Genomic DNA, 10630 nt, shown 5'->3' with positions numbered 1-10630 from the left:
AAATTGTTTAAATTGAATAAAAAAATTCATTACTATGGTCATTAGAGAACTGAAAGATCTTTCATCGGTTTCATTTTAGATAGATTACTTCTTTAGACTTCTATCTATATTCCTGCAGATAAAGGCTAAGCAAATAATATATAAAATACAATAATGAAATCGTAACAGGGTAACAAATAAATCCTACAAAAGATTTTTATTGAGTTATTGAATCCTACAAATAAATCATATAAATAACAAAATCCCTATCTATCAAGACTCTTTTCTCCAAAACTTCACATGACCTTTTTCAAGTTACAAAACAAAAACAAAGTAAATTAGATTTTAAACTACCCACACTTCAAGTAGGATTCTTGCAGATGGGCAAGAAACCAGAGGCAAACAAGAATTGACCAACTAAGTGAAGTACTTCCAATTCAAGAACAAAGGCATACCCCTAGCAAAATAAAGTGTCCAGACTCAGACATTCTTCAGGCATTATTTTAGCAGAGCACTCAAGGCTTCTAACATACTAGCTGCAGAAGCAATCACAAGACACACATGCATAGTATGTCAACAGAAAAATACAGTGTCAAAAGTGCCTAGAAGCTATCGCCAAACAAAAACATATTCCAATTTTAAACTTTAGATGGCATAAAACACAAACCATTTAAAAATGAACAGGATATATGGTGAACAAATTTCATAAAACCATGGTCAAAATTAATTCTATTAGCATCCAAATGGAGTCCCTATATGAAAATACAAACCTTATTAATAATTATAATTCTATTTCAAATAGTAATTTCCATGATAGGAAGAAAAGCCCTCCAACTTAGAGTCTCTCTTAATTGATATATTTGAAATTTAGACATAAGCGCTTCGAACACTCTTTTAAACTTATTTCCATTAACTTTCAAGGATAGGTTATAAAAAATCTTATGCATTATATTAAAACAATTTCATTTTATTTTTATCACAATTATAACTTAATCTGCAAATTGAATGATTATAAGCTTGTGTTTATAAACAAAGCTAAAACTAAATCATTATTAATTATTAGAATTAAAAAATGGACAAACCTTAATGTAACTACTCTGAATAAGAAAATGAGAAACATAGAGATGATAAGGAAAAAAGAAGACCTGTAGCAGAGAAGAACTCCAAATAAATTTCATCTTTCACTTCACTCCAATTGCGTTCCACTTCAACGTCTTTCACTTTCTGCTCCCAAATCGCATCAGGCTGAATCTCATCTTTCATAACAGCCCCAATTTTCTCTTTATCACTGCATATTAATAGTGAGTTAGAATTTTCAAACATTGCAGTTTGAATCATCCTCACCTCTCACAATAATAGAACATTGAATGAAGTTCACAAAACAATGTTATATTCTCTAGTCTTCAAGTACAATGTCAAATGAAATCGCAAGTTACATACATAAATGCAAGGTGACATTATATTTTATAGTCTTCAAGTACAATATCAAATGAAATTACAAGTGTATTACATTTGTAACGGCAAGTGTTTTAAACCCCGAAAACCGAGTCTAACTTATAAAGACTTAATTACATTGGCTATGTAATTTGCGTTCATGTTCAGTAAGTTAAAAACTCCAAATAATCTATGTACCTATGTTTATTGATTAAGGACAGACTTCATAGTTTCAATAAATATATTAATGTCCCCTTGGCCACTTCTTACCTCAAGGGATCAGGCCACTGTATGACTGCACACTAACCTCAATATCTTCATCATATTCTATTCCAAGCTCCTACTGAAATATTCCTTGGGATCCTTAGGTGATCCTTAAACATTCTTTTGCGTTTTCTCTACTAACTCATTTTCTTTGACAACATTCTTTTACACTTTCTCCACGAACTCATTTTTTCTGACAACATTCTATTGCGCTTTCTCCACGAACTCATTTTCTCTGACAACATTCTTTCAACTAACTCGCATTCTTCTGGCTTCACCAAAGTAACACTTGCGTAACTTGTTCAACTTATTCTCTAATTCTTGAACCTGGAGCAGAAGATAACATACAAGAACTATATCTTAGTCGAAACATTCCAAATCTCCAACTCCAATTCAACAATGTCAAAATGCACATTAACTACCTCCATTCTCGGGTTCTTTTTCAAAGATCTGTTCCAGTGTTAAATTTGATTGCAACGATTTAATTTCTGTACCAACAAGTTACATACATAAATCGCAAGACTCATCCGTTTTAACAATAGCTGGTACCTTGAACTAATTTCCTACTAAATTTTTGATTGATACTTAATAGAGTCAAATGAAATATGATAGACAATAATATTGACCAATGTCCCAAGAAACTATAACAGCGGTCACATAAAAAAACTAGCTGAAAAACATAAGCTAAGCATACAAAGCAAGAAATGCATCAAACATAACATGACGTTTCAAATGAATAAAGAAAGTGAAGGAAACCCAGAAAATATTAACTTTTAAAGGAGATCTAAAACACTTTTTCTGAATAATCTTCAACAAAGCTCTGCAATTAAATCAAATCCAATTTTTACGAGAATCTGAGAGTTATGCAAAAGAGGATTCAAGTATTAAGAAAAACCCTAATTTCTATTGGAGAAGAGAAACTAACCTTTAATCATGATAAAGTTATTGACAGCAAGCGGCAGATGGAGACGGCAAACAGGGTGGCGTGACACGAAGAGATTGAGATGGTAGAGAGAGCAACGTACCAGGGTTCAAGCTAGTGGTGGCTGAATTTCATTGAAGAGTTTTTTTGAGACACGAAGAGTTTCTCCTTTTTTTTAATTAAATTACTATAGTTAATAAACGTCAAAAGAAAAAAAACATTATTTTTCAATTTTTGTCAAAAAATGTGGGCCCCTAAAAATGGCTAAAGTATCGTACATAGTGACGATGAGATTTCAACAAATTACGGGGTTTTTAAAACCGTCCCAAAATAATCTAATATTATTTCATAAAATAACGAATATAAAATTATATTTCAAATTGAGGGGGTTATTGCAAACCTCCTTAAAATAACCCCCGCAATTAGGCGGTTTTTTGGTAGTGGTGGTGGAGTTTCAACCATCTTGACTTAGTGTTTTTCTCTTCCTGAATCTTTTCTAAACACGGTTAAGTGCTTGCACCTTAGAACCGGCGCTCTGATGCCAATTGAAAGATAGAAAAACACTTAGAAGGGGGGTTGAATAAGTGTAACTTTAAAAACTCTTAAGATAAAAACAATTGCACAATGATTTTTATCCTGGTTCGTTGTTAACGAAACTACTCCAGTCCACCCCCTTAGAGTGATTTACCTCACCTGAGGATTTAATCCACTAATCAACCTTGATTACAATGGTTTTCCACTTAGATACCTTCTAAGTCTTCTAGAGTATTCTGATCACACCTTGATCACTCTAGGAACCTTTTACAAATTAATGTAAACAAATTCTTACAAGAGTATTACAATGCTTCTTAATAAGCTATAATCACAACTGTGATATTTCTCTTAAGTTCTAAGCTTAAATCTCACTAAGATATTACAAAAGTAATGTGAGGTTGAAGATGAAGTTTGATAGCTTTTGATTCAACAGCGTTTCAGCAAGTTTGCAAAAGTTGTTCGTAAATTGGTAACCTTGCTTCTGATCAGAACTTCACTATTTATAGGCGTTTTGAGAAGATGACCGTTGGGAGCATTTAATGCGTTGCGTGATCCGTACAGCATTGCATTTAATGTTTCACTCTTTTGTCAACTACCTCGAGCCTTGCTTTTCCTGCTTTAACTGACTTTGCCTTTAATAGCTTCTAAAGTTCCTTTTGTCAGTCAGCGTAGCCTGTCATCTTGTACTTGCTTCTGATCTGATCTTTGTAGATACAACGTTTGAATTAATCAGAGTCAATCAGCTTGGTGCAGAGCATCTTCTTGTCTTCTGATTTTGAAGTGCTTCTAGCGTGATACCATAAGAACTTCAGTGCTTCTGCTTCTGAACTCAAGTTCTTCTGATGCTTCAATAGACCATGTTCTGATTCTGCTTGACCATCTTTTGATGTCTCGTGAGAGCATGTTCTGATGTTGCATACTTGAACCTTCTAAGTCAGTGCTTCTTGCGCTGAATTGTGCACACTCTTTATATATTTCCTGAAATGGAAAATGCGTAGGATTAGAGTACCACATTGTCTTATACAAAATTCATATACATTGTTATCATCAAAACTAAGAATATTGATCAGAACAATTCTTATTCTAACATAAGGAACAATTAAGAGATAGTTGAATATGCTTACCTGAACCTTTCCTCTGAATGGTAAGAAATTTCGTAAGTCACCTTCCTACCACAAGAACTTGAGGGATATTCGCTCCCTAACATAGGACTTTCAAATTTCTTTGCAAAATATAGGAAAACAAGGAAGGGATGCAAGCAAAGACTCTCTAACGACAGACGGGCACTTTGAAGAAGAAAATCAATCCACTAACCCACATGGCGAGCAAAGGGAAACCCCTCCATCATAGGACCATCTGGATCAATCAAAATACACATACTTAACTTCTCAAAGACCAAAGGAGACAAAAATAATCGACGAGCCAAACCGAGTCATCAACCGAAGAAAAATAAAAATCTTCGCCAAACTCTTTAATTTCTAAAGAGTTAGTGTTGGTTCTTTGTTGACAGTAATTTTGGTAAAACATATTGTTAGCTTAGCTTTGCGAAGATGTCAAAGCAGATGTCTTGACATTACAGGTTTTTGAAACTTTTTAGCTAGTTTCTATTTTTCGGGTTTGGGTTGTCAGTTGCTTAAACTGACGTTGTGCTCTAGCTGCGCTATTAGCCCTTTTAGGTGTTCAGAATCCTATTTTTACTGGCCCAAGGTTGTGACCAAGATTTCTAGCATTTGCCGATCTATAAAGGCTCAGCGAATCCTTATTTTCACGCACAGCTTTTGTTCCAAGTAATTATGGACTAAGGGTTCCATATGTGTACATTCACAAACCTTTAGGTGTTGGATGTTGTTATGATCTCCGAAGCTTTTAAGCAAGGAGAGTATATGCATCCTCGTAAGCTTTTAAGCATCGAGGAGTAGTTGGTTTTGGAAGAGTATCTTCTGGTTATTTTTCTTTGTTCTTAATTTTTGTCACAGGGATTGTGATTGGAACGGATTTGAGGAGGGCCTCATACCTAGGTGAGTCTTAGGTAGAAGTCATAGGAAGGGTAGTGATTAAGTGAGAAGGGTAAACTGGGACTGTTTACTTTCGAATTGATACTATCAAATATTGATTTCATCCTGGCTTGGTAGCCCCCAGAGTAGGAAGGATTGTTCCGAACTGGGTAAACATATCGTTGTGTTATTTACTTTCTGCACGTTGATTATTGCTGTTATTATTCTTGTTCATAACTCAGATTTTGTTTCGTGACACTAAATTATAAATGTATTAGCCAACTTTTACACTTCATTGACCAACTTTATTTTACTATTTAATTTCTTTTATATTTAAGAACTCATTAACCAAATTATGAAATGTATTAACCAACTTAATATATAATATTAACTAAAGTTGGTTTACTACGTAAGATTTAATATTTCATATCAGAACACCCGATAATCATACTATGAACTATATTAACCAATTTATAATACTCAATTAACCAACTTTACTTTATAACTTAAAAATATTTTTTTATGTTAGAATATATATTAATCAAACTCTGAACTTTATTAACCAAGTTCTGATACTTAATTAACCAAAGTAATTTTCAAAAACATAGAAAAATCTATCAAAAAGTTTTTTTTTAAAAAAACTGTTCACATATTTGTGAACAGTGTATTGGGTGTTGTGTAGGAATATTATTTCTCATATTTCACAGCCTAATACATATTTCATCAATCAGCAATGCTATTTATACACCATTTCCTACACCAAATACTTACACTGTATACATTGTTCGTCGTATTTATACGGTGAACAATGGTTTTTTATTAAAATAATATTATTTTTAATTTTTTACAAAAAAAGATTTATTTTTAAAATTTATTTTATAATACAAATATAAAATTATGTCATTAACCAACTTCACAATTGCATTAACCACAAAAATATACGTCATTAACCATTTATTTTACTTATAACTTATTAACCACTTTCACTATTTCATTAACCAATAAAATATATATGATTAACTATGTTTTGAAACTAAATTATAAATGTATTAACCAACTTTTACACTTCATTGACCAACTTTGTTTTACTATTTAATTTTTTTTATTTGAGAACTCATTAACCAAGTTATGAACTGTATTAACCAACTTAATACATAATATTAATCAAGGTTGATTTATTATGTAAGATTTAATATTTCATATTAGAACACCGATAACCAAACTATGAACTATATTAACCAATTTATAATACTCAATTAACCAACTTTGTTTTATAATTTAAAAATACTTTTTATGTTAGAATGTATACTAACCAAACTCTGAATACTTCATTAACCAAAGTAATTTTTTTTAAAAAAATCATAGAAAAATCTATCAAAAAGTTTTTAAAAAAACATTGTTCACATATTTGTGAACAGTGTATTGGGTGTAGATGTATGAAATAGTGTAAAAATATCATTTCTCTTCATCAATTGCAAGGTGATTTGAAATTTATTTTCTTTGTTTCTGCCTTCTCTCATTTAGTTACTCTCTCCCTCCGTCTCATAATAAGTGTCTCATTTACATTTTTTTTGGGTCATGCTAATATGTGCCCTAAGGGCACATGTTAAGATACTATAAGGTTTTTTCTTTACCCACCTCCCTATGGGGGTCACCCCCAGCGAAAATCCCATTTTACCCCTGCTTCGAAAATGCATTTTCGAAATATTTTTTTTTTTAAATTTTTTCAGACTCCGGAAGTGCATTTTCGAAAAAATCCCAAAAATTGGGATTTTGATTAATTCGGTGATCCATCTCCGAAAAAACAAAAAAAATCTAAAAATTCCAAAAATTAATTTTAGGATATGAATTAATTTATATATTATAAATTTGATATAATTTATGAGTAATAAATAATAATAATTATATATTTTGATATAATTTATTAGTTATGAATAATAATTATTATATATTTCTATTCTGATTCATATTTTAAAATTTAAAATAATTTTATTTAAAAAAATTAAAATAATTTCACTTACAAAATGAGTTATAATTTTTTATTTATATATTTATATATTTATAATAATCATTATGTATCTACAAAAAAAAATTAAAAAAATGAGTGTTTTAATTTATATATTTATATAATAATTATAATTATTATTATATATTTATAAAAATTATTATATATTTATATATTTATATAATAATTATTATATATTAATTGTAAATATATTTATATATTTATATAATTATAAAAATTAAAAAAATGAGTGTTTTAATTTATAATAATTATTATATATTTATATATTTATATATTTATATATTAATTATTATATATTTATATATTATATATTTATATATTTCACTTACAAAATTAATAATTATTATTATATATTTATATATTTCTATTCTGATTCATAATTAAAAATGAGATAATTTTTATTTAGTTTAAAAAAATTAAAAGATTTTGTCTTAATTTTATTTAATGAATAAATTTTATATTTAATTCTATATAATTCAAAATTTACTTATGGAATTAAAATGTTTTTGATTTATATAAGTTAGTAAAATAATTTTTAACTTTCAAATAGTTTAGGATGTTTTGATTCACCTTGATTTTATTGATTCACCTTCATTTTATTGATTCACCTTGATTTTATACCTATTAATTGTATTCATTCACCTTGATTTTAATTTTTTTAATAATTATTAATTATTTCGGAAGCGTATATCCGAAACATTCCAAGACCAATTTGGTCTTGGAATATTTTGGAAGTTCATTTCCGAATTCCTCCAAGGGGGTGCGTTCGGAGATGAACTTCCGAAAACACTACATTTTCTGAAAAGTAACTTTATTTCGGAGATGCATCTCCGAAATCAATATTTTATATTAAAAAAAACACGTTTTCGGAAATACATTTCCGAAAACACATTTTTTAACAAAAAAGTACCTTTTCGGAAATGAACTTCCGAAACAAGGGGTAGTGTGGTAAATTCACCAGGGGTGGGCAAGAAGGTTAGGAGGTGGGTGAAGAAATTTTCTACTATACTTAGAAAAAATTAAACATAATTAAATGCAATAAAGTTATATTTAAAATTTCGATACATTGAATGCACGCGTTTCAAGAAAATATTTCTATAAATATCTCATTATCTTGTGCCCTTGGGGCACATGTTAGTTTTTCCCTTTTTTTATATTTCAAAATAAATGTTTCTTTAAAAACCAATATACTAACATTTATTTTTTTTTCTACTATTATACCTCTATTTATTAATTTTCACTTTTTTGAACTACTCCACTACTTATAATAAATAAAGGTATTTTAGTAAATGATATCAATTTTATCATCAAAACTAACATATCTAATTATTTTCTTAAAAACCACGCCGATTTTAAATAAAATATTTGTTATGAAAATTTTGATTTATTAATTTATTATGAGACGGAGGAGTATAAATTTGGTTTATTAATATGCATATTCTAGAAGTGGTTTTTAAGCACAGGCAAAACATGGTTGACAGCAACATACAACCATGCCATATCCATGACATTAACAAACACAAAAGAAATCAAAAGAAAACATAAATACCATCCCTAAAGAATAATTAAAGTGAGACATCTTAAAAAGTCAAAATCACGGATTAAATATACTATCAATTTATTGCATATACATGAGTTTCCACTACTACACACAATCACTTGCAATGGAAAGAGTCCACAATCTTACACTTAACAGGAAGTTCCAAGGCTTGTTTAGGATTAATACCATATAAAGAAAGCAATCCTGAGTCCTTATAACCACAGAAGCATTGAAGATCAGCATTGGCAGTAGCAGAACAGCAAGCATGGGATGGAACTTTATAGTTAACACGAGTGTAATTCTTCTCGTTACTCACATAAGGCTCGCATGCCTTTCGTTCGTCTCTTGTCATGTTACAAATTGTTACACCATTAGCAAACATAATATTAGCAATGGCTAACAACATTCCAACAATTAAAACCTTCTTGTATGCTTCCATCACTTTGCTTAAACTTTCACTCTTATTTTCCACTGCACTATTTTTATCAGAATGGTGACTATATATATTGGATGTGAAAAAATCGAGTATTGTTTGGCCAATTGGCAATACTTTGGGCTGTCCATGCTCTATAATCATGCGAATGAACGTTTTTACTCATTCGATACCTCATGGGGAAAATTTCATAACATTGTTAATGGATTGGAAAAGGCAAGAAATGTACTATAGTAACTATAATATATGTCATGTTTCAAAGATGCATCGATTAGGCAATCTATTTTGATCTTGTATATCTACTATCTAGGCATAAAAATTAAATAATTATTATATTTATGTTATCATTTATTTTAATAATAGATGTAAATTCTTTTTCGGGCTCAAAGGTCCAAAAATGTTTATATTGTGCTTCCATATGAACTTAATACTCTAATTTTTCGATGGACCTTTTCCCCATTAGAGCATGAATATCCTTGGTTCTTCCCACTTATTTTAGGGTAGTCAAAGTTTTTGACAATGGCGATTAATTACATCACCAAATGGACTAAAGCTCCGGCACTAACAAAGACCATCCATTAACGTTTAAAAGTTCTTCAAAAAATATAAAAATACTAGCCTTGGAATTCCACACTCCGTCTCTTGGGAAGATCGGGAAGATGGGAGGACCAACGGGCGCCTAATGCTCCAAGACTATGAGATACGTCACATTTTCATCTAAAACTTTATGACATTAGGTAATGAGTTATCCTTTTATAAATCTAATATTTCACTCATTCATAATGGGTGTGAGACTTAACCACTTACACTTACACCGAACACCATCATCATAGATAAATGTACCAAATTTATAGATAAAAATTGAAGAAACTCTTCTAAGATATTATGGTCAAACACTAGTTTACAGTAGTGGAATACCCTGAAACTAATGGCCAACCAGAATGCATTAATAGAGTAGACTAGAGGGATCCAAGAGCAACTAGGCACAAGAGATCCCTCAAGTTACTTTTGAGGCTTATATACGACGTTGAGGTTGTCATTCCAGTTAAAGTTGGAAAAGTTAAAGTTGGAAAAATCAATTGGAGAACACACATTCGAAGTTCCATGTCTCTGATACCTCAAGGGTTATGATTTTGTTGCTTATCTTTTAATCTTTTGGTGTTAGTTTTTATGTCATTGAGTCTCCTCGTCAATCATGCATTTATGGATTGTGTTTTAGATTCATATTTTAGCATACATAAATCAAAGTGTTTGATTATATCTTAAGCATTATGATTGAAATCAATCTATTAAGTTTTTGAGTCAAGAACTATGATTGGGCATGATTCAAGTCATGACAATTGTAGAATCTAAAAAATCCTTTGAAAATTTGTGAAAATGAGATTTTGCTTGTGTGATTCAAATCACACGGTTAGTCTGAATCGAATCAGACTCACCGAGAGCTTAGGAATGCATTTTTAGTTTTCCTAATTTGATTGACAGATATGTCTAATTTGAATCAAAG

The 10630-nt window shown here is 30.2% G+C and overlaps 1 protein-coding gene and 1 long non-coding RNA gene across 2 annotated transcripts; both read right to left on the bottom strand.

The window, feature by feature from the left end:
• Window positions 1-237: 237 nt before the first annotated feature.
• On the bottom strand, window positions 238-2715 carry LOC131642398 (uncharacterized). The gene is made up of 3 exons (XR_009295873.1): window positions 2603-2715; window positions 1125-1267; window positions 238-515 (listed from the first exon to the last, which is right to left on the bottom strand). It is a non-coding gene; the product is annotated as an uncharacterized LOC131642398 (long non-coding RNA).
• Window positions 2716-8808: 6093 nt separating this feature from the next.
• Window positions 8809-9132, bottom strand: LOC131642397 (putative lipid-transfer protein DIR1). The gene has a single exon (XM_058912648.1). The coding sequence runs from the start codon at window positions 9130-9132 to the stop codon at window positions 8809-8811; it is 324 nt and encodes a 107-aa protein (XP_058768631.1).
• Window positions 9133-10630: the final 1498 nt, after the last annotated feature.

This window comes from Vicia villosa, unplaced genomic scaffold, assembly GCF_029867415.1.
Source record: "Vicia villosa cultivar HV-30 ecotype Madison, WI unplaced genomic scaffold, Vvil1.0 ctg.004926F_1_1, whole genome shotgun sequence".
Classification (NCBI taxonomy): Eukaryota; Viridiplantae; Streptophyta; class Magnoliopsida; order Fabales; family Fabaceae; genus Vicia; species Vicia villosa.
This window is presented reverse-complemented; position numbering and strand designations above follow the sequence as displayed.

Coding starts and splice junctions, on each gene's coding strand:
- LOC131642397 (XM_058912648.1), bottom strand. CDS start 9,132: ATGGAAGCATACAAGAAGGTTTTAATTGTTGGAATGTTGTTAGCCATT.